Source organism: Oncorhynchus tshawytscha, linkage group LG05, assembly GCF_018296145.1.
Source record: "Oncorhynchus tshawytscha isolate Ot180627B linkage group LG05, Otsh_v2.0, whole genome shotgun sequence".
Taxonomy (NCBI): domain Eukaryota; kingdom Metazoa; phylum Chordata; class Actinopteri; order Salmoniformes; family Salmonidae; genus Oncorhynchus; species Oncorhynchus tshawytscha.
This window is the reverse complement of record NC_056433.1, coordinates 39,729,737-39,755,512: the sequence shown is the minus strand read 5'-3', so window position 1 is coordinate 39,755,512 and position 25,776 is coordinate 39,729,737. Positions and strand designations below refer to the sequence as shown.

General features: G+C 42.7%; 1 protein-coding gene across 6 annotated transcripts in view; it reads right to left on the bottom strand.

Annotated features, from left to right (window-relative positions):
- The window catches only part of LOC112232980 (SAM and SH3 domain-containing protein 1-like), a 309,663-nt gene that overhangs the window by 77,552 nt on the left and 206,335 nt on the right, over positions 1-25,776 (bottom strand). The window contains exon 1 of one of the 6 annotated variants that reach the window (XM_042321900.1): positions 20,315-21,080. The exons of 4 other annotated variants lie outside the window; for them this stretch is intronic. In XM_042321900.1, the coding sequence (XP_042177834.1) occupies positions 20,315-20,419 (105 nt within the window). In that variant the 5' untranslated portion in view covers positions 20,420-21,080. Of the gene's footprint in view, positions 1-19,984; positions 20,235-20,314; positions 21,081-25,776 lie in introns of those variants that run through there. One more of the 6 variants, XM_042321901.1, reaches the window with a different exon arrangement.

The window sequence follows — 25,776 nt, the reverse complement described above, 5'->3', positions numbered from 1 at the left end:
GGCAGTTAACCCACCGTTCCTAGGCCGTCGTTGAAAATAAGAATGTGTTCTTAACTTACTTGCCTAGTGAAATAAAGATTAAATAAAGGTGTAAAAATAATAATAATAAGATATAAAAAAATCGGCCAAATTGGTGTCCAAAAATACCCAATTAATCGGCCATTCGGTCGACCTCTAGTTTACACACATTAAATACAACTCCCAGTTTAACACCCTCTTACGGATAGGGGGTCTTTCAGCTCTCTGCTGGGTTCCTGTCTTTGTGTGGAAGTGTGGTGTGGTTCCTCATACATAAACAAGAAAGACCTTATTCAACAGAATACACAAGCCCCAAATGCCTTCAAGGAACTGTAAAATAACAATAAAGATGCAGAACCTGCTGGTGCCTAGTGTATTTCTTAACCAGGAAACCAGAGGGAGAGAATCAACTAACTCATTGGTCTGGGACAGCCTCTCTCTGAAGCGTTTGGACTCATAACTACTTAGTAGGGCTAGGTAATATATTGAATGAATTTGATGAATTCAAATGTATGTGTCGCGCGACATTCCAAATGCCTGTATCGCAATAATTGTTTATTATGAGGCTTTACCGGTAGTACCCAGTCACGCTGTGTTTGTTTACAAGCACACAACGACAAGAGGCCGGAGTCTTGTGAGTCACCCACCGGGTGATCTAGTTGCAGTGTGGAATTCACAAATGAATGTTTAGCAGGTAGATATTGTATCATTATTAAGGTAACTGTCTAAAAGTTGCTAAATGCTCTGCAGCTGTGCATTTGGTTTGCTAAGAAGCTCGTTATCTATCTTGCCAGTAAAAACAGAGAATCCCCTCCTGGATCAAGAGCCTTTCTGTTTAATATTAGTTTTGTGCAGCAAACTGTGAGTAGCATTTTTTTGTTACTTGTATAACTTTATGAGCTGGGATGATTTATCCTGAAAATGGTTTCGGTCAGAGACTGTATAAAATGTTCACAATATGCTCATTAGCATTTAGTTAGCATTCCATATGGAATTTTGCTAACCTTACGGATTACAAAAGCTCATTGGGGTTTTACGGAATATCCCGGTATGGCAGATGGTCGGTATGAGGGTATGACAATCTGGATACTGCCCAAGCCTAGCGGTGAACAGCAATTTTTCCACAGATTTTCAATGGGATTCAAGTCTAGGCTTTCGCTGGGCCACTCAAGGACATTCACATTCTTGTTCTAAAGCCATTCCAGCATTGCTTTGGCTTGGGGTCATTGTCCTGTTGGAACGTAAATCTCCCCCCCAGTCTAAGGTTGTTTGCACTCTGAAGCAGGTTCTCATAAAGGATTTGCCTGTATTTGGCTCCATTCATTGTTCCCTCTATCCTTACCAGTCTCCCAGTCCCCGCCACTGAAAATCATCCCCATATCATGATTTTGCCAGTACCATGCTTCACGGTAGGGATGCTATTAGATGGGTAATGAGCTGTGCCTGGTTTTGTCCAGACATTGCGCTTTTCATTCAGTCCAAAGAGTTTAATTTTTGGCTCATCAAACCACAGAATATTTTGCCTTGTGCTGTCAGAGTCTTTCACGTGCCTTTGTGAAAACTCCAGGCATGCTGTCATGTGTCCTTTTCTCTGGAGTGGCTTCTGTCTGGCCATTCTCCCATAAAGCCCAGATTGGTGAAGTGATGTAGAGACTGTTGTCCTTCTGGTACGTTCTCCCATCACAGCCAAGAAACTACTGTATGAAGTTCAGTCAGAGTGGTCATTGGGTTGTTGGTCACCAGCCTGACCAAGGTCCTTCTTGCCTGGTTGCTCAGTTTGGTCATTATATAGACATGTGTCTTTCTTTCTAAATCATGTCCAAACAATTGAATTGGCTACAAGTGGACTCCAATCAAGTTGTAGTGACATCTCAAGGACGATCAAAGGAAATTTGATGCACCTGAGCTCAATTTGTGGTGTCATAGCAAGGGATGTGAATACTTATGTAAATTAGACATTTCTGTATTTAATTTTCGCCAAATTTGCAAACATTTCTAAAAACATGTTTTCACTTTGTCATTATGGGGTATTGTGTGTAGATGGGTGATACAAAATATTGAATCCATTATAAACTCAGGCTGTAAAATGTAGAATTTGTCAAGGGGTATGAATACTTTCTGAAGGCACTGTATATCACAAATCGCCCATTAGTTTGAAAAAATGTTGATATGCTTTTTAGGCCATATCACCCAGCCCTCATAGTTAATTATGAGTACATAACTCTATCCTCTGTTGACATGATAGACATCTCAGCCATAGCAGTGATGGCCAATCATTCAATATTCATCCATGTTGATCTAGTCAGTGCATGGTTTGGTGAGTGGTCAGCATGTATGGAGTCACTCTGTGAGGAGTGAACAGTCTCTCTGTCTGTCTCTCTATGGTCGTCTGAACGGGACCCAGTATCTCCATGCCAGCCTGGTATGAATGGGGCACTGTGGAGGCAGTGTGCCACACACAACGGGCAGGCACACACACACCCTGAGGGATGCAGAGAGGGGCTTCTTCTGAGAGGGCTATTGAAAACAATAGACGATTAAAAACAAACGAGTGTGAGCCACACTGTGGAAAAACACAAACCGGAAGGGAATTTTAACCATCGCCCATCGGTAATGCATTAGACATTAACAACAGTGTATTTAAATGAGTCGCAGACAGAGGCCCTGAGTAAAAAGGCCAGATTGTTCTGCTCTATTTTTCTCTCCTCACTCTGCATCCCTGACTAGAATATATTCCTTAGAACCCCCAGCTACGTCCAGGCTGTGACATATGGTTAGAGATGGCTGATATTCCCTATGGAGCCCTCCCTCCCTCGCCGGGACCCGGGCAGGCACATGCTTTCCCTCACATTCCTAACACTCTTATTAGAGACTAGCTACAGTACTGCCTAATCACCACAAACATGCCACAATCGATCCAGAGTTAAGCCTACCATGTCCACGAGGGAGACCGAGACATACAGACCCAGCCAATACAGTTGCATTCACTGTGTCTGTTCATGTAGAACGCCTGATTACAACTCACCCAGCTCATCAGTAAAAGTTCATAACCTTTCTGGGCCTACTAAACACACTGGCCATGTTAAAGTGTTGCTACATTGTGCTAGGTCTGAGGGAGGCCAGTGTGTGTTAGCACAGCTGGGATTCCTCTGGGCCATGAGCTCATACAGCCCATCATGCAGCTGAGAGCAGTATGGATCAATATCCATATCACGATCAATGGCATGATTTGACGAGATAACAATAAATACAACCATACGTTTATAACAATGGAAGTTTGTGTGTGTGTGTGTGTGTGTGTGTGTGTGTGTGTGTGTGTGTGTGTGGGAGTGAGGAAATGTGATAAGAATAGTTGATATGGCAGTGTGAGGAGGGTCCTGGGGGGGGTATGGGGCCAGTGGACAGGGGGTGATTTGTGGGGTATTGACTGTCGATGGTGGGGGATTGGTGGGGATGAAACATCTGGAAGCTGAGAAAATCAAGACGGCCTTTTTCTAACACAGAGCCTTTGGAGAAGGCATTTTTCTCTCAGTGTTATCTGACCAACAACAAAACTGGGGCCTGTAAAATTCTGTCAATGTGTGTGGAATGTGTGTATTGAATTCAGAGAAAATGGAAGGAATGACAACAATGACGGTTGATGGAGTTGAACCGAAGCCATAATGCAGTAGACCAAACCAAATGTTTTTGATTTTATAATGGCTCCCACTCGTGCATACAAGAGTGCACCACCCTGTCTTGAGTCAAGTTCAATAGTCATGCTAACAGTAAGAACAGGCTATTAAAGACAACACCCAGACCATTAACCCAGACAATTACAGAGAGAGCGAGAGAGAGAGAGAGTTCCCCAGGCCCCACGTTTCAAGCCAAGAACACTGTTCTCACTCTCCTTACCAACCATTCCCAAATGTCCTGTTCAGCTGAACCTCTTCAGAAGAACACTGTGACAACCCATTTGGGGCAGGTCCAATCTCCTCACTTCAGTAGTTTACGCAACAACCATCTGACCAACAGCTTGGGGAGAAATATTGTGCCGGTCTTCCAGTAAAAAACTTGAGGCTGGAGTTTGTTATTCTAAGTCAATGGGGTAAACCACTAGTGGGAGGACTAACCTGACTCACCAGTCTCATGGTTTACTGTATCTAAGACTGATGACAGGGATTGCTCAACTGCGTACTGTTTATATTGTAGTAATACGTCTGCATGATATGTAGACATTTATCAGTAAAGTTACCCGCTCTTCTTTTAAACACATGGCTCACTAACAGCCATAGGGAGAGAGGTTTCAGTCCAGGATTCCACATTAGAATATGCCACCTTTTCCCCTTAACAGAGAGATGTATAGGACAGAGTGTTCTGATGGGAATCTAGGCCTATTGGTGGGTAACATACACGCTTAGGCTATATCCCGTCCCAGGCCATGTGAGTGCATGGGTGAGGAGATGATGATATGTTGGGGATGGATGTGACATTGGGACCTTCTGACCCCTACTCATCAAATCAATTAGCCATAGCATTCCTGTCATTCTCAATGTGACCACCCTGGGAAGGTGGTGGGTGGTGCTGCACCAGTATTATTCATGGGATCTGGAGAGGCATCCAAGGGTCACTGCTGAGCAGTAGTAGTGGATGGCAGCTCTCTACAGATCACTGGCATAGCATACAAACCAAACGCCTCATCTGTCACAAAAGCATGCCCCTTGATGACCAAGAAACACTTTCTGAATCAGGCAGCTGTAGGCAGCCATGTGGCCATGTAATCATCCACTCTGAGCCAAATGCCAATTACACTCACGCACACATCGAAAGTACTCATCAACTTCACTCTGCAACTTAACAGCCAATTGACTATGTATGCACAGAGAAAAAAAATCTGCTCAAATTGCAACCAAAAGAACAGAATATAAACTCAAAAACGACAAAAAAAAGAAATGTCCTCTCACTGTCAACTGCGTTTATTTTCAGCAAACTTAACATGTGAAAATATTTGTATGAACATAACAAGATTCAACAACTGAGACATAAACTGAACAAGTTCCACAGATATGTGACTAGCAGAAATTGAATAATGTGGGGTGGGGGGGTCAAAATCAAAAGTAACAGTCATACTGACTGTGTGGCCACCAGCTGCGCTAAGTACTGCAGTGCATCTCCTCCTCATGGACTGCACCAGATTTGCCAGTTCTTGCTGTGAGATGATACCCCACTCTTCCACCAAGACACCTGCAAGTTCCCGGACATTTCTGGGGGGAATGGCCCTAGCCCTCACCCTCCGATCCAACAGGTCCCAGACATGCTCAATGGGATTGAGATCTGGGCTCTTCGCTGGCCATGGCAGAACACTGACATTCCTGTCTTGCAGGAAATCACACACAGAACGAGCAGTATGGCTGGTGGCATTGTCATGCTGGAGGATCATGTCAGGATGAGCCTGCAGGAAGGGTACCACATGAGGGAGGCGGATGTCTTCCCTGTAACACACAGCGTTGAGATTGCCTTCAATGACAACAAGCTCAGTCCGATGATGCTGTGACACACCACCACAGACCATGATGTTCCACCTCCAAATCAATCCCGCTCCAGAGTACAGGCCTCAGTGTATCGCTCATTCCTTCGACGATAAACGCAAATCCGACCATCACCGCTGGTGAGACAAAACTGCGACTTGTCAGTGAAGAGCCATTTTGGTGGGTTGTGGTGGGTTTATGCCCATAGGCGACGTTGTTGCTGGTGATGTCTGGTGAGAACCTGCCTTACAACAGGCCTACAAGCACTCAGTCCAGCCTCTCTCAGCCTATTGCGGACAGTCTGAGTACTGATGTAGGGATTGTGCTTTCCTCGTGTAACTCAGGCAGTTGTTAGTGCCATCCTGTACCTGTCCCGCAGGTGTGATGCTCGGATGTACCGATCCTGTGCAGGTGTTGTTACATGTGGTCTGCCACTGCGAGGACGATCGGTTGTCCATCCTGTCTCCCTGTAGCACTGTCTTAGGCGTCTCACAGTACGGACATTGCAATTTATTGCCCTGGCCACTTCTGCAGTCCTCATGCCTCTTTGCAGCATGCCTAAGGCACGTTCATGCAGATGAGCAGGGACCATGGGCATCTTTCTTTTGATGTTTTCCAGAGTCAGTAGAAAGGCCTCTTTAGTGTCATAAGTTTTCATAACTGTGACATTAATTGCCTACCGTCTGTAAGCTGTTAGTGTCTTAACGACCGTTCTACAGGTGCATATTCATTTATTGTTTATGGTTCATTGAACAAGCATTGTAAATGGTGTTTAAACCCTTTACAATGAAGATCTGTGAAATTCTTTAGATTTTTACGAATTATCTTTGAACGACAGGGTCCTGAAAAAGGGACATTTCTTTTTTTGCTGAGTTTGTTTGTTTTCATTTTTTCAATCATAACTCAGTATCTCAATCGGTGCCCTTCAATCCAACCTAAAGCACCGTGATGAAACATTTACTCGAGGCTCTCATTGTGCCAGAGCTGCAACCCTTTACTGATAAGGCCTGTTCTTTGGAGGGAAATCTGGGTGTTGCTATTCAACACCTCTCCTGGATGCATTCAAGGTCCTGATTTCCCTGAGCAGTCAATGTTATTAGTCTATGAGGACAAATACCTCATGAGCCAGCAAGATGTTCTTTCTGTCATTTTTTGAGAAACCCCCCCAACAAAAGCAGCAATAATGTTTACTCCACAGCTGAAATAACCCCCGTTGTAAATAGCACACCAAGCCATTTCTGTCAGAGTTATTGAATAATTCCATAACCAGCATGCAGGGCTAAACTCAGTTTGCTGACTGACCTCTTTGGTCCTCTTGCATGCTAAACTAACTGCCAAATTAGCTACAGTACTAATCTCTTACTTTAGAGTTATCTCTCTGTCCTTCTCTCAAAGCAGTGTTTGTTATTTGTCATGGCAGCAGAAGGTTCCAGATGTCTCTAAACCATTAACTTCAGCTAAAGTGTTTGATATTTGTCATGGCAGCAGAAGGTTCCAGATGTCTCTAAACCATTAACTTCAGATAATGTGCTTGTTATTTGTCATGGCAGCAGAAGGTTCCAGAGGTCTCTAAACCATTAACTTCAGCTAAAGTGTTTGTTATTTGTTATGGCAGCAGAAGGTTCCAGAGGTCTCTAAACCATTCACTTCAGATAAAGTGTTTGTTATTTGTCATGGCAGCAGAAGGTTCCAGAGGTCTCTAAACCATTAACTTCAGATAATGTGCTTGTTATTTGTCATGGCAGCAGAAGGTTCCAGATGTCTCTAAACCCTTAACTTCAGCTAAAGTGTTTGTTATTTGTCATGGCAGCAGAAGGTTCCAGATGTCTCTAAACCATTAACTTCAGATAAAGTGTTTGTTATTTGTCATGGCAGCAGAAGGTTCCAGAGGTCTCTAAAGCATTAACTTCAGATAAAGTGTTTGTTCGGATCCTAGCTTTAGGAACACATTCCTGACAGCACTGTTTGTCATACTGGTTGTATGTTCTTCTGTTCGCGCTGTGGACAACACTTTTGTCAGTGTCAGGACTAGCATTGAGACTAGCTAAACATCTTCTAGGACAGTGGTTCCCAACTCCAGTCGTTGAGTACACCCGACGGTACACATTTGTATTGTAGCCCTGGACAAGCACACCTGATTCAACTTGTCAACTAATCATCAAGCCCTCAATGAGTTGAATCAGGTGTTTATATTTCTGGGGCTACAACAAAAATGTGTGCTGTTGTGGGTACTCAAGGACTGGAGTTGGGAACCACTGCTGTAGGGGAGCGCATAGTGACAAATGAAAATGGCCATTGCGTATCTGACGTAACGATAGAACGACAATGGTACCATCAGTTACATTTGTTACCTGTTCAGAACACTATAGGGCGGAGGTTAAAGAAACCCTCTCACTCACTTGAATCCTTTTCATGATTCATTTCAAATTGGAGTGAGTGAATTAGCAACTGGCTCCCGTTCCTCCTCGTGGAACACACCGTCCCCAACCCCAGCCCCTAGAGACTGGCCAGGCTGGCGGTGCCCACACAACTTCTCCCTACAATGGAGGGTAAACGATCTCTCGCTCCACTCCTCCCTCCAGGCTTTAGTAGAAGGGGACAATGGCCTCCGCCTGTGCTAATGCACCTGTCCCACCCATACACCCCTACTAGTAGTGCGCGGGTCAACTGTTTGTTCACTGGCACCCACCTGCAATTGCTAGTAAACCATCTACAACCGCCAGACTATATGTTCAAGAAAATATTTTTATGTGGCAGAAAGATTATTTGACAGGTCATGCAGGATTTTTTTTGCCTGACTTAGATAAGTTTCTGCTTATAATTCCCAACATTTTGGTAGGCTATTTGTTATTCAACTTGCCTATAATTAGATACATTCAGCTTTTTTTCTGTCATTATATGTATGTTACCCTAGGAAGACTAAATAAACTCTTGCTCACCAGAATAATGCCATAAATGGATAGAATGCATGCTTCAATCTAGTTAACATCTGCAAAGTTCCCCGTGATCTCTGATTATTTCGTGGAGAAAAGACGTTTAGGGACCAAGGGACAAAATGCAATAACTTAACAACAAAAAAATGGGAAAGATTGTTTGTGCAACATTTCCAAGTGACATCGGTTTGACTGGTTGTAAGGAAATAGAAAGCTGTGAAATCGACCCAACATGCTGAAAAAAATCAATCATCTCTCCACTCCTGTTCCCCAGTCAAAATGTTGCCTACATTTGTTGCATAATTTTAGTGCAAGAAATTCTACATGAGTTAATAGTAAGGCTATGTGAGAGGTTATAGACCTACAGTCAGTGTCCAGATTTCTGTTTCCATTTAACCCATCTGAACAGTAGGCTACAGTTCCCTTGAAGTGCCATAGGCCTGTTTGAAGTCCCTGTCTTGTGACAAATTTGTATATCACCTCACAAACATCATGCATAACATAGCTGGCAGCACTGCTATCATTCTCTTTTACCCCTTCACCAAATCTTTCCCAACCATTACTTTTCTGGCCCTCTCTTCTCTTCATTCTAAATTCTCCATTTATCCGATTTTCTCATACTGAATCAAACTCCGACATTGGCCTTTTTGCTTCTGTGGATCGACATTAACCTTTTCAGTCCAATCCCAAAAGCATTTGGTGCACGTACAGTGCCTTGCAAAAGTATTCACTCCCCCTTCGCGTTTGTTCCAATTTTGTTGCATTACAACATGTAATTTAAATGGATTTTTACTTGGATTTTATGTAATGGACATGCATAAAATAGTCCAAATTGGTGAAGTGAAATGAAAAAAATGACTTGTTTCAAAAAATTATTATAAAAAAAACGGAAAAGTGGTGCGTGCATATGTATTCACCCCCTTTGCTATGAAGCCCTTAAATAAGATCTGGTGCAACCAATTACCATCAGAGGTCACATAATCAGTTAAATAAAGTCCACCTGTGTGCAATCTAAGTGTCACATGATCTGTCACATGATCTCAGTATATATACACCTGTTCTGAAAGGCCCCAGAGTCTGCAACACCACTAAGTGGCACCACCAAGTAAGCGGCACTATAAAGGCCAAGGAGCTCTCCAAACAGGTCAGGGACAAAGTTGTGGAAGGGGTTGGGTTATATAAGTACTGATCAGGGTTGGGTTATAAAAAAATATCCAAAACTTTGAACATCCAACAAAGCACCATTAAATCCATTATTATAAAATGGAAAGAATATGCCATCACAACAAACCTGCCAAGAGAGCCCACCAAAACTCACAGACCAGGCAAGGAGAGCATTAATCAGAGAGGCAGCAAAGAGACCAAAGATAACCCTGAAGGAGCTGCAAAGCTCCACAGCGGAGATTGGAGTATCTGTCCATAGGACCACTTTATGCCATACACTCCACAGAGCTGGGCTTTACGGAAGAGTGGCCAGAAAAAAGCCATTGCTTAAAGAAAGAAATAAGCAAAAATATTTGGTGTTCGCCAAAAGGCATGTGGGAGACTCCCCAAACATATGGAAGAAGGTACTCTGGTCAGATGAGACTAAAATTGAGCTTTTCGGCCATCAAGGAAAACACTATGTCTAGCGCAAACCCAACACCTCTCATTACCCCGAGAACATCATGCTGTGGGGATGTTTTTCACCAGCAGGGACTGGGAAACTGGTTGGAATTGAAGGAATGACAGATGGAGCTAAATACAGGGAAATTCTTGATGGAAACCTGTTTCAGTTTTTTCCAGAGATTTGAGCCTGGGACGGAGGTTCACCTTCCAGCAGGACAATGACCCTAAGCATACTGCTAAAGCAACACTCGAGTGGTTTAAGGGGAAACATTTACATGTCTTGGAATGGCCTAGTCAAAGCCCAGACCTCAATCTAATTGAGAATTTGTTGTATGACTTAACAATTCATATACACCAGGGGAACCCATCCAAGCTGGAGCAGTTTTGCCTTAAAGAATGGGTAAAATTCCCAGTGGCTAGATGTGCCAAGCTTATAGAGACATACCCCAAGAGACTTGCAGCTGTAACTGCTGCAAAAGTATTGACTTTGGGGGGGGGATGAATAGTTATGCACGCTCAAATTTTCTGTTTGTTTGTCTTATTTCTTGTTTGTTTCACAATTAAAAAAAATATTTTGCATCTTCAAAGTGGTAGGCATGTTGTGTAAATCAAATTATTCAAATCCCCTGACAAATCCATTTTAATTCCAGGTCACAAGGCAACAAAATAGGAAAAATGCCAAGGTTGGTGAATACTTTCGCAAGCCACTGTACAGTTAGGCCTTGAAGCTCAGGCTGATGCACTAATGCCAGATAGCTTAAGATAATGAAAGAAACACATCAATGTAGCCTATAGATTTAAATTGCACAAAATGTATACATTTATGGATTTTTAAGGTATTGTTTTCTCTTTATTCAATCTGCCCGCCACCCACCCGCCCTTCATCCACACAATATTTGATGACTCTAAACCCACCCACCCCGCAGATATAACTGCAGGGACTGCAGTTATGAGTCAACCCGCACATCACTAACCCCTACACCTCAACCAGCAGCCCAGTCCAGGCTGGAGGAAAGACAGGGGCCAAGGGGAGGCGAGCCCCACCCTCTCCAGAGGTGTTTCCTGAGGATATCCTCCCACAGCTCTGAGAGAAAAATCTGCCAGCACTGCCTGGCCCCTGACGCCAACAATAAGAGCCTGGACTGGGAGGGGTAGATCTGAGCTGATCTGGCCATTCTAGGCCCAAATGTGGCTAACTTAGGTTGGATGTGGCTATACTAGGCTGGGCTACGACAGACGGGGGGCTGAGGCTGACGCAGCCTACACAATGCAACATGGGAGGAGGAAAAGCTCTTTGAACAAATGGAGGTTTCTGTTAAGTTGACCATATGTTGTCACAGATACAGTCGAGAGTTCTAAAATATATGTGGGCTGAAGGGGCTCACTCTAATAAAACTCATCAAAGGCTGAGTAACAGGAAAAGAGCATTCAGCATATGTGAAGTGTGAACTAGCCCTTGAGATGGAGACAAAACACACTCATACTGTATTGAGATCTGAACAACTTTACACTCCTAACAGATACTCCTCTCAACTAATAAAATGTGTTCTTGATGCTTAACTTTGAGTCAAACATCCATGCAGATTGGGATGAAAGAGCTCTTTGAGACTGGCTGCCTGGGAGGACTGTCAGCTGTCCAGATATGTGATCAAATTAGAGGCTGACGCAGAATACAGCAAAATCACTGTTTGAACTAACTGCTATGCCAGCTAAAACAACATGGTATGAACTCAGACACCATTTGCAGTGGGAGGTATTAAAGGTGTACTAAATTGTGTACGATGTGCTGTTGAGAAGTGGTACTTCCATATATCCACCCATACACTGTTATGCCCTGACCTTAGAGAGACTTTTATTTCTCTGTTTTTGGTTAGGTCAGGGTGTGATGAGGGTGGGCATTCTAGGTTTTCTGTTTCTATGTTTTCTATTTCTTTGTTGTTTTTTGCCATGTGTGGTTCCCAATCAGAGGCAGCTGTCTATCGTTGTCTCTGATTGGGGATCATATATAAATTGGTATTTTCCGTTTGGGTTTTGTGGCGAGTTATTTTCTGTTTAGCTGTTTTGTTGCCTGACAGAACTGTGCACTTTTGTTTTTTCTACTTTGTTATTTTGTTGCGGTATTCAGTTCATTAAAAATCATGAACGCCCACCACGCTTCACCTTGGTCTCCTTTTTCAACCCACGAGAGCCGTTACATACACACCTGCGTCCATACAGTCACATTGTGGAAATGTTATACATGGCCTTTTACACTATTTTGGAAAGCTACACAAGACTAACAACACCCATCATACAAAACATTTTAAGATCCGATTTGAGGAGACCCAATTGGATCGGTTCCAGACCACTAACCCTGTTCAAAGCAGCAGTTTTGCCAATGTACCCATAATGCAAAAGCTATATACCCCATAACAGCCCCAGACTGTTAATTGAATTAGGGCTGTGTATACCCGGTTGCAACCACAAACAAATGACTGGCTCACTGAGGTATTCTCATGAAAAACGTTCCTAAAAGTGGTTTAACCTCAGCCAGAGGGGCTCCAGGCAATAACACCAATGGCAGAATGACACACAGGACCATATCCCTCTGAGCTTTAGTTAACTTTGATGAATGAATCACCTTGTCATTTAAAAAATATATATATTTAACCTTTATTTAACTAGGCAAGTCCGTTCAGAACAAATTCTTATTTCATTACACAGTCATTGATAGGTTTAGGATCAATTATAATTTAATACACAGTCATTGATAGGTTTAGGATCAATTATAATTTAATTAATTTATTCAATTCAATTCACTTCCTGGTCATTAGCCTACTGTATCCGAGCCTCTCTATTGCAGTTAAAACTGCACAGAGTGACAAATAAACTGCAGTGGTGGACATGTCATATGACCAAATTAGCTAGATTAGATTTATATCAGGGGGGGAGGGGGGAATGTGCATACTTTACATACTTTACATTGTGTCAACTCCAACCAGCTGCTGTATATACTAATCTGTAACAGCAGATGTTTTAATAGGCCCAGGCACCAGCTAAATCAAAAGGGCATTCTTATGTCGGGCCCCAGAGACAAAGGCCATAGAAAAGCCTTACATACTAAAAACAAACTAAATATAGCATGGCCATTTTGCTGCCAAAATGATGGGGGAATCAATTGTGTTGAGGCCCATTGAACTGTACATGTTTCGTAAACATTGGGGATTGAATATATTGTTGGCCCTGTAATAACTTTCAGAGAAATACTGAGTGAAACACCACAGATTTCAGATGGCGTGTTTCCAGTCAGTTACAGCCTGTTTTTCTAGATTTCAGATGGCGTGTTTCCAGTCAGTTACAGCCTGTTTTTCTAGAGCATTGGTCACCAACCTTTTCTGAATCAAGATCACTTTCGCAGTCTAAAGGAAAGCCGAGATATATATTTTTAAGCATGACTTATAAAAGGTTACATTAACCTAATAAAAACAGTTCTGTAGGAATGAGGTTTGTGCAGTAAGCCTAATACATTATCACAGCATATTGTCTGGCCTGCCAATATTGTTATTCTCAGACCAAATTATATTTAAAAAGTCGAGCTTTGATAACAAAATAGATCAGTTGGTGTAGCACTTGCGAAGAACAGCTGAGCATAAACTGAAATCATTTGCAAATAGTTTGCTTTTATGTTTTCCTAGACTGACAGTACCTTCATCTGATGGGTCATGCTGCTTTCAAGACAACTGGGAACTCGGTGAAAAAAACTAGGTCAAGTCATGAGGTCAGTGACCTTTAAGTCGGAAAGTCGGAGCTCTAGAAAGATGACAGAGTTTCCGTCTTAGAAGTCTGTCACGAACCGGCTCAAAGCCAGTAACAAACATGGAGATAACGTGGAGATAAGGAATAACAAAAATATATTTATTAACTGAGGTAACCTACATACAATTAACAATGGTGTGTGTATTCAGTCATCAGTAGTGTAAGTGAGTGGTTGCATGTATATAGGTCATAATGAGGAGTGTTGAAAGATGCCAAAGCAATCAAACAAAACCGGCCCCAAAAAATGCCACAACCAAAATCAATGCAGTGTGTCAGTGCAGTGTGTCTGCACTGCTTGGCAGGTAGCCTAGTGGTTAGGGTGTTGGGCCAGTAACCGTAAAGGTTGACTTGCCTAGTTAAATAAAAGTTACATTTATTTTGAAATCAACAAAAATATACACTGCTCAAAAAAATAAAGGGAACACTAAAATAACACATCCTAGATCTGAATGAATGAAATATTCTTATTAAATTATTTTTTCTTTACATAGTTGAATGTGCCGACAACAAAATCACACAAAAATTATCAATGGAAATCAAATTTGTCAACCCATGGAGGTCTGGATTTGGAGTCACACTTCAAATTAAAGTGGAAAACCACACTACAGGCTGATCCAACTATGATGTAATGTCCTTAAAACAAGTCAAAATGAGGCTCAGTAGTGTGTGTGGCCTCCACGTGTCTGTATGACCTGCCTACAACGCCTGGGCATGCTCCTGATCCTTGGTATCTCCTCCCAGACCTGGACTAAAGCATCCGCCAACTCCTGGACAGTCTGTGGTGCAACGTGGCGTTGGTGGATGGAGCGAGACATGATGTCCCAGATGTGCTCAATTGGATTCAGGTCTGGGGAACGGGCGGGCCAGTCCATAGCATCAATGCCTTCCTCTTGCAGGAACTGCTGACACACTCCAGCCACATGAGGTCTAGCATTGTCTTGCATTAGGAGGAACCCAGGGCCAACCGCACCAGCATATAGTCTCACAAGTTGTCTGAGGATCTCATCTCGGTACCTAATGGCAGTCAGGCTACCTCTGGTGAGCACATGGAGGGCTGTGCGGCCCCAAAGAAATGCCACCCCACACCATGACTGACCCACCGCCAAACCGTCTGTCACGAGTGCTCAGTGTGAACCTGCTTTCATCTGTGAAGAGCACAGGGCGCCAGTGGTGAATTTGCCAATCTTGGTGTTCTCTGGCAAATGCCAAACGTCCTGCACGGTGTTGGACTGTAAGCACAACACCTACCTGTGGACATCAGGCCCTCATACCACCCTCATGGAGTCTGTTTCTGACCATTTGAGCAGACACATGCACATTTGTGGCCTGCTGGAGGTAATTTTGCAGGGCTCTGGCAGTGCTCCACCTGCTCCTCCTTGCACAAAGGTGGAGGTAGCGGTCCTGCTGCTGGGTTGTTGCCCCACCTACGGCCTCCTCCACGTCTCCTGATGTACTGGCCTGTCTCCTGTACTGGCCTGTCACCTCCAGCATTCAAAAGTGACAAAAACATCAGCCAGGAAGCATAGGAACTGAGAAGTGGTCTGTGGTCACCACCTGCAGAGCCACTCCTTTATTGGGGGTGTCTTGCTAATTGCCTATAATTTCCACATGTTGTCTATACCATTTGCACAACAGCATGTGAAATTTATTGTCAATCAGTGTTGCTTCTTAGGTGTACAGTTTGATTTCACAGAAGTGTGATGACTTGGAGTTACATTGTGTTGTTTAAGTGTTCCCTTTATTTTTTTGAGCAGTGTATATTCAAAGTAGCCACCCTTTGCCTTGATGACAGCTTTGCAAACTCTTGGCATTCTCTCAACCAGCTTCATAAGGTAATCACCTGGAACGCATTTCAAGTAACAGGTGTGCCTTGTTAAAAGTACATTTGTGGAATTTCTATCCTTCTTAATGCGTTTGAGCCAATCAGTTGTGTTGTGACAAGGTAGGCGTGGTATACAGAAGATAGACCAATTTGGTAAAAGACCAAGTCCACATTATGGCAAGAACAGCTTAAATAAGCAAAGAGAAACGACAGTCCATCATTACTTTCAAATATGAAGGTCAGTCTATCCGCAAAATTTCAAGAACTTTGAAAGTTTCTTCAAGTGCAGTTGCAAAAACCATCAAGCGCTATGATGAAACTAGCTCTCATGAGGACTGCCACAGAAAAGGAAGTCCCAGAGTTACCTCTACTGCAGAGGATAAGTTCATTAGAGTTAACTGCACCTCAGAATGCAGCCCGAATAAATGCTTCACAGAGTTGAAGTAACACTTGTTTAACACTTTTTTGGTTACTCAATTCCATTTGTGTTTTTTCATAGTTTTGATGTCTTCACTATTATTCTACAATGTAGAAAATAGTAACAATAAAGAAAAAACCTTGAATGAGTAGGTGTGTCCAAACTTTTGACTGGTACTGCATATATATTTTGTATATTCTAACGGTTATTGACTTGCCAACTACAGTCATCCAAAATTCAATGACCGTCACAGCCCTAATAGTGACCAGTGTGAAAAACATCAATCAGATTGTGCCTCTGTTCTGTGACATCATAATTAGAGATGCACCGATATGACATTTTTGGCCGATACCGATATCCGATACTTTCCTTGCCAAAAAAACAACAACCCGATACCGATAATCGATTTAAACATTTTAGCGGCCTTTTAAGCATTCTACTACAGTTAAATAGTTAAAACACACACATGGACGCAGCGGTCTAAGGCACTGCATCTCAGTGCAAGAGGCGTCACTACAGTCCGTGATTGGGAGTCCCATAGAGCGGCGCGCAATTGGCCCAGCGTCGTCCGGGTTTGGGGGGGTAGGCCGTCATTGTAAATAAGAATTTGTTCTTAACTGTCTTGTCTAGTTAAATAAAGGTTACACACACACACACACACCCCACACTGACCAAAAAGTTATTTGGTTGGCAATCACGTATGTCCCCATTACCTGTAAAACATCATCAAAACCTATTTCTTTCACTTACTTTTGTGCTGTTTCGTTGTTCATTTGTTCAGTCGTTTCATTCTCAAACAGGATTTCTCTGGAGCACCGTTTGGATCTTTGCGTGTCAAAAAATATTCTATTTAACACTATTAGACGTGTCAAATAACACTATTTGAAGTGTCAAATAAGCGTGTTGACCAATCAGGACTTGAATATGACTGCACGTCACCTAATAATTTCACGCGCTCATACATTTTTTACGTAGTTATTACACATTGATTACACTATCACTTGTATTTCATTTGTCACAACGATTCATCGATACGTATGCTATGATGCTGGTAAAGTTGTCTCGCACACCTACAGTGCTGGTCATAAAAAAAAGCTAGCTAACTCATGGCTGAAACAATGTTCTTCCCCAACAACATAGCAAAACGACATAATCTGTTTCAGTAGCAATAGTTAGCTAGCTAACTATATAGCTAGGTGTCATCATCTAAAATAACCCTAATTTATAAGACAGTTCTTATTTGATTAATGGTGGTCAGACCCATCTATGTGAAGCTAGCCACAATAAGGATTAGACACAATAGTGGACTTTGCGGTTAGCCTTCAAAATAAAAATGGCATAATTCTACTATTTGTATTCATTTGCATCACTGTCATTGACATACTTTTATTTTGAAGGCAAACCGCAAATTCCACTATTGTGCCTAATCCTTATTGCGGCTAGCTTCACAACACATAACCCGGTATGGTCGAGCCTCATTAGTCAGATGAAGCTAGCTAGCTTCTTACAATGTTAGCTTTGGGCAACAGGGTTAAGTTGCTGGCTAGATATTTATTTTCATGAACTGAAGTTCAATTTCAATAGGCGAACAACAAGTGGCAACCTAGCTAATACTTACTTACAAGGATTCCTAAATCATTGCTAAGAATAATGAAAATTGCTGCAGTTTTTACTGGTCATTGTTTTCAGGCTGGTTGTATTGGTGCTAGCTAGGTACCAAGCTAAAGCTAGCTACACCAGAAGTTGCAGTCGAACAAATGATGCTTTATTACTAACGCGGTATTGTAAACACATCGTTCGTGGCCGGTGTTTGCTCGTTTGCTGACTTTTTTGTACAGCTTTGACAGTGCAACTGTATCTTTTTTTGACATGCAAAGACCCACACGGCGTTCCATAGTATGTATGTCGTGAAGCTAATAGCAGTGACTCAACTACCGTGTAACTCCGGTAGGGCAACATTGGAAAAATAGCGCACTTGGTAGTGTTAACCGGTGCTCGACCAGTCGGCAAAAGCCAACATCCCCCACGACCGAGAACCGTTGATTGTCAAGGGCAATGAATTCCATTATCTTGGCTTTAATGGATTTCGCCTTTGGTCTCACTGAAATGTTGTTACTCTTTCAAATGACTGCTCGACTTGTTGACTGCTCGATCCACTCAGCAGACATTGTGGGCTAGGTTAGAAATGCTGTGTTGCACGTGTAGCGCAACATTTTACGTGGCGTCATATAGGTATGCACGGTAGCTTTGACATCGATGTGTGAAAGGCTGTGGCTTGCAGTCACCTATGGAGGAGGTGTCACACTAGTGTTTCTGTGTGTGTGTGTGTGTGTGTGTGTGTGTGTGTGTGTGTGTGTGTGTGTGTGTGTGTGTGTGTGTGTGTGTGTGTGTGTGTGTGTGTGTTCCATCTGCAGGCAGGAGATAGACATCAAAGAGCACTGCTAGACATTTGCCTCCAAAGTACTACATCTGGTAAAATCGCCTGGCTGGAGTCCCAGGTCTCCCACCCGAGTCAGAGGCCAGAAGACACTTTCATCAATTACACACACCCCACACAAAGAAACACACACACACCTCTGTCTCTATCTTCAGTGCTAGGCCCTTTCACAATCCATTCACATATACTGAGCCAGACGAGACCAAATTAACAATACCAAATTAACACGTTGATTTTCAAACGACACACCATTCACACTGGGAAAAGACCAAAACACATTTGCTCTACTGATCAATCAGATCCAATGACCCACACACGTCAAGATGGCTGTGTCACCCTGGCCCCTAATAAAAAAACATGAGGCAAAGGTGACTATGTAGATGAGCGTGACCTTTTCCATATCTTAATTGCCGGATTTGCCATGCACTTTAGGTAGATGTGGATTGGTATAGGCCTATGTGGACTACGATTGCTAGACATCAAAGTGATATTGTAGTCAAAACAGTGCCAATTATTATTCCAACGCGCTTGAAGGTCCGCACTGATAATGGACTAACAAGAAAAAACTTTAAATAGTTTCAGTCCTGAAATGTGACAATCTGATTTGAGAAATGCAATTTGCAACAATGTTTCTCATCATAACCTTCCCAAAGTAACATTCCCATTACAGTAGCACAGCAACAAGTGTTTCGGGCATTATGATTATTTCACAGCCGTGCTCAACTCATCTAAAACTTAATGAACTCTCACGAAAAAAGACTGCAGTTAGAGTGCAGTACAACTGCAGTTATAAACTGGGTGGTTTGAGCCCATTCGGATTGGCTAAAAGCCGTGGTATATGAGACCGTATACCACGGGTATGACAAAACATTTAGTTTTACTGCTCTAATTACATTGGTAATCAGCTTATAATAGCAATAAGGCTCCTAGGGGGTTTGTGATACATGGCCAATATACCACTGCTAAGGGATGTGTCCAGGCACTCCGCATTGCGTCGTGGTTAAGAACAGCCCTTAGCCTTCATATATTGGCCATATACCACACATCCGCTCCTCCTCTGGCCTTATTGCTTAATTAGGGTGCAGTATAACTGCAGTATGCTGCAAATATTGCGTCCAAAATAATACTGTTTTTACTGAAGTTATTTTGCAGTGTAACTGCAGTTACAGTGCGGTATAACTGTAGTACACTGCAGCTATTCTGCAATTCTGCGTCCAAAATACTACAGTCCACTGCAGTTACTGCACTTTTACTGCAGTTTCAAAACAGCAATATTTGTTTGTAAGGGAACTGTTACAATGGTGTAACAATGCGACAGCGCAGTTAAATCAACGAATTGTAACGAATCTTGATCTGCAAAGATGTAACCACGGACATCTTCGCAGCTCAAGCGGACTTGAATGATAGCACACAAACAGTTACTTTTTCACCTCAAGAGCAACATACCATTTTCATAGGATTCCAAGTTTCATTCAAATCCGATCACCTCAGATACAGAAGAGCTCCCCGTGAAAAAGGTTGAAGAAGGGAAATGCCCGAATCGGAAACCCACACGTTGGGCATGGAGGCTGGAAAGTAAACGTTGAGCTTGGCGCTTTGAGAAATAGAACCGCTTCCCTTGCGTTGTTGTTTTGGGACGTGATTTAACCCTACTAGCATCAACCACTGAATGGGCAATGACTGTCCCCCTTTGAGGACCACAGTTGAAAAGCTTTTATCAGTTGGTTGTTACCTTCCTGTCTCCCCTCCCCCAAACCAAACTGCCCCCAAACTTACCAGCATCCCCATCACGTCTGTCCAGAGTTTGGAAAAACTGTCAGACACCGCGCCGCCCGCCTCGAGTTCTACGAAAGCGGCTGCCTGGTCGCCTTGGCCCTCCATAATGTCTATGGTTATGAAGTATTGCCTTTAGCGCACATTTAATCCGTGACCATACACAATTGGTTGGCTACAAAAACGGTGGCGACCCGTGGTGGGTGACAGACACCTCTCCTTGAGAAAGTTGTCCCTGTCTCAGCCTTGTCCCTGTCTCATTCAGTATTCATTCCTTTGGGAGAGAAAAATGACTGCAGGATTGAACGCTCTCCAAATACCCCCAGACCTGCTTGTGAAGTGAAACAAGTGCCCTAAAACTCCGGGGCAAGTTGAATATGTGCCCTTTACGCGAATACATGCACTACATATTGCAATAACACTTATACAGCTCAGTCAACATAGCAGAAGCCTGGTTCCATTGCATGTATTCCATATGAAAAGTTCACGTGGTTGAGCTCCCCGCAGCACCGTGCCCTTGTACTGAAAATATCCACCTAGTTATCTTCTTCCACTATGTCCGGAGAGAACGAAGTCAAAACGAATAAAAAAAACTCAATCGCGAATTTAGAGACATATTTCCATTTAACAGCAAAGTAAGAGAAAACGCCCGAAGAACTTTTTCCTTGTCCGTAATTATCCAAGCTCCCTCCTCCAACAGTGATCTCCAGCAACAGTTCGCTCTAGTTCACCCGACTGCTGTAGCAGCTCCCTCCTCCTAGCAAAAACACTTCGACAACAGAAAAGTCATCTGGTGTCAGTCTCCTCTGCTCTAACCAAAGGAAATCTTCAATCGATGTAGTATATTTCGCAAACTTCTCAAAGCCAGTAAATGTGGTGGGACGTTGCCAGATGGACGTACACGACTGGAGTGTACAAAACATTAGGAACACCTGCTATTTTCCACCACATAGACCAAGGACGGGCCAAATTAGGCCCGCAGAGTAATTTTAACAAAAATACACAACTAAAAACTACCGAGGTGCAATTTTCGAAATGTGTTTGTACATCAGCAGTCACTTAATTAGAACTGGCAGCAAAACATTTTTAGATTGGTAAATTTGTAGTGGATGGTCGAATTGGGGCCCATTAATGAACAGTTATCATTTTAAAAACAGCAAACATTTGCCTCCACCCTATGGAAAAATGTGTAGAATTGCAAGAAAATCAAACTGCATTTCTTTTCTCTCTGCCTGCGGAGAAAATTAGTAATATTGCATTCAATTAGTTATAAAATTGCATAATATTATCTCTGCACAAAGACAAAATGTGTTCAATTTCAGGAAATCTGAATACCGGTACGCAGATCCACAAGCCACCTTGTAGAGTCCATGCCTGATGAATTTAGCCTGTTCTGAGTGCAAAAGGGGGTGCAACTCAATTTTAGGAAGGTGTTCCTAATTTTTTTGTACACTCAGTTTATAAACCCCTTATTAGGCTACTAAGCGCTTGTCCTGTTGCTTTTCAACCATTCTCCACACAATTTTATCAAAACTAAATATTTTTAGGACAGGTACACCATGCCCTATTAGCAAATGAGGAAAACTTCACAGAGCCCAGAAAAAAGTATATACAATAGAATAGACTACACATTGAATTTCTGAATATGTGTATAATGTATGGGTCCCACTGTACCACAGCAATAACAGTGGAAAAACTACAAACCTGTCCACTACATTATAATATTTATGTAACTACATGTCATTATAAAACACTTGTGCGAGCCGGAACGGCTTACAGGGTAGGAGCCTATCTCCCGTTTTTGTAGCATGAGGCAGCTTGATGTACACGTACACCAACTGGAAAAGACGCTAGTCTATCGCATGGCCTTACCTCAGCGCTGATTGCCAAGTGGAGACGCATCAGGTCCCATTTTTACAGTCTTTGGTATGACTCGACCAACTCACAACCTTCCAATCTCAGGGCGAATGCTTTAACCACAAGGACACTGAATTGGTCCACTGCTTCATATAGGTTAGTGTAATTAGTGTAATGATGACAAGAAAATCTGTAGAATGTTTATCCACTTATTTACAGTAGTTATCCCTATGGGTAAAAACTACCAGACGTCATAGAGTTATAAATAAAACCAAATTATGCTGCATACAATTCTCAAGTCTACAAGAACATTATCTTGCACCTGGCATACATCTCTGGATTCTACATTGTGTTGAATGGATGATTAGGTGTTTGTGTTGCTCTACCGGGCAACTACTGTAGCCAGGCCCACTGAATAAGTCTTGACTGTGTCTCTGTGCTGCCAGAAGCACGCGTCTCTGAGAGAGCAGCGTGTCTGGTGAACAGCAACAGCTGCCTGGTCTTGTGACAGATTCCAGAAGAGAGAGAGAGAGAGAGAGAGAGCGAGAGAGAGAGAGAGAGAGAGATAGAGAGAGAGAGGACAATACAACCTAAAACCCTGGCCTACCATGTGTCAAACACTAACATAACCACCAGTCATAACTTCTCCATAATGTGGAATGGACAATGACACATTCGATCTGCCCCTGGGCTACTTAACTCCAAACTTTATGTTGTGAAACGTGATCAGAGGCTCTTTGAGGATTACAGGGGCGGTGTGTTATATTCCTGTAGGTGACAGTCACTCCTCCATTCCCCTGTTCTCTCCACCACACACACTAATTGGCCTAATCTGCACAAACCACCGAGGCTAGGCTATGGACGGAGAATGTCTTCCACAGGCCTGTGACTAGCAGCAGCTTCTCAACAGTGTCCTGCTAACAGTCTAAACACATAAAACACAGGCTGCACAACCTCAGCTTTGTTCAACCTCCACTCAGGGGCATTCACCACTGACCCAGCCCTTATTATTTATTACATTATTTTCCTACAACATCAGGTAATGTTGGAGGAACCATGATTATGTCTCTAGAAGCACCACCACCAGCCTTCAACTGCTGAGGCGTTGTGTCCCTACTGGCAACCCCTCTCACTTCCTTGTTCCATCCTACCCTTCCCCCACTACAGGATAGGTTAGGACAGGTCACAGGATACGCCCCTCACTGTGCCCCACCTGTAATGGCTCAAACAGAGAGGTCAGCTTGCTAATGAGGGGAAAAGAGACAGTCTGTTGACTCAGAGCACACATTAAACACAGCCTCTGTTAATGCATAAAAGTGTGTGCGCGCGTGTGTGTACCTGGCTGTGTAATCTCGTTCCTTTTCCATCACCTCCAGATAGTAGGTGTCATGTTGCCAGATAAAACCCTCTGTTGAGGCAGTCAATACTGCACTTACTGCTTCCTTCACCAAGGCCGATCTCCATTGAATGTATACAGCAGAGATAGGCAACTGTCAACTTTAGTTGAGGGTTAGAATAGTAGAATACACAAGGTGCAATTTCGAAATTTTGGTTGTGTGCATCAGCTGTTTCTCAGTCACTGACGGGCACTCAATTAGCCCATGTAGCAAACATTTTGTAGATTGGTAAATTAGTCTAGCGGACAGCTATATACACTTGTACTAATCAAGGTTGAATTACCGACCGGTGGGCCCCCATTGATTTTGTTTGTTACTCTCACTCTGATGTTGCAAACTTGCAACATGTTGGCAAAATTAGTAGAATTGCAGGAAATTCACTTTAAAACAGAGGGGGAGACCAACAGCATTTTGGTTTGGGAGCCCAAAAGGCTAGGGCCGGCTCTGATCGCATGAGTGGGTATGGATTTGGGTACATAAAAGACAAGCTTAGCTCGTAGTCTGCCCCACTTCAGAGTGAGGATGAAGAGGAGCAGGGAAGAGAAGTGTGTCCCTGGATAACATTAGAGCCCTGTGGCCCTGACAGACTTACAGATATTACACATGACATGATGACCCACATCCACACACAACTCACAACCAACCCTCTCACTAACAAGTATGGGTCTTTTAGGCAACGTATAATAACATATCATCTATGTCACTCCTCTAGTCATCAACTCTGTGATAAAGACAACAGTCCTAAGGGGGAGCAGAGAGGATATATGGTACATAAGAGGACAAAGAGGGAGTGGAGGAAGATAAAGTGAGGCAGAGGAGTGCTGGACCTCCCCAGTTAGTGAAAGTGACCCATGGAGGTCAGTGGCCCCTGGCATGAAAATAGTCCCCAGGGGTCATGACCCTGTCGGGCAGGACAGATAAACAATCTGGTGGAGGGACAGACCCAACCAGACACACAGGAAGACCTCTGTTTTATTACTGCACCACAGGATGCTAGGACCACAGAGAGAAATGGTAGTACCATATAGGGACTGCTACTAGTTATGTACTCCTATGCTATGGGAACTACTACCGTGTAACAACAAAATATCTGTGGCATAGTATATTTAAAATGTGTTAAGTGAAAATATATATTTTAATTTCATTACTTTTTATGTTTCATTGCAAAGACAATCAATGTGGCACCAGGGTGATATGCAACAAAAAGTATGTTATAATCATATTTCTTCATATGTCTCTGGTTTCCTGGTTAGATAAATCAAAATATACATTTGATTTGTATTTGAAGGGCAGTCTTTCTCCAAGTCATCCCTGTGTTGTAGCTATTCTAATTAAGCCCTGTGTTTCTCATTTCCTAATTCTTTCACATGATAATTAGGGACCATGGTTCTCCAGCCTGGTCTCATACATATGTAACCTATTAAATGTAAATACGGGACACTCACATTAAAAAAGAAAGGGAAGGGGGAAATTTAGTAGGTTGCAGAACTGAATGCATTCAACTGAAATGTGTCTTCAGCATATAACCCAACCCGTCTGAATCATATTAGAATGGTATGTTACGTTTGGTATGGTTACATTAGACTGAAGGTTTCTTAAGACAAAACAAAATTAGGGTGGTGGTTGGGGTAGAGGGGTTGGTGTATGAAAACAAATTTCTAGCAAATGTGTTTGAATCTCATCACAGACAACTTTAATATTTCAGCAACTTTTCAACTACTTACTACTTTTTAGCTACTTTGCAATTACTTAGCATGTTAACTAACCATTCCCTTAAGCCTTTAACCTAACTCCTAACCTTAACCCTAACCTTAATCCGTTACCCCTAGTCTCTGACCCCAATTCTAGCTAATTTTAGCGTTAGCCACTTAGCTAACGTTAGCTACAACAAATTGGAATTTGTAACATATCATACCTTTTTTGCAAATTTGTAACATATTGTACAAATTGCAATTCGTAGCATATCATATAAATTGTAATTTGTAACATATCATATGAAATGGATGATGGATATCCACAAATGAATACATACCATCCTAAAAGTAACATATCATACGAATCGGAGTGTCCCGGATTTACGTTTACTATGTTACTATGAGTCCAGGTTGGGTTCTCTGTCATTATACCACGAATACTAGTTTCTGATCGTCTTGAAGGGCATTCTAGAGCGTACATTATTTTCCTGTAACGCACAGTATAGCAGCACGGTAG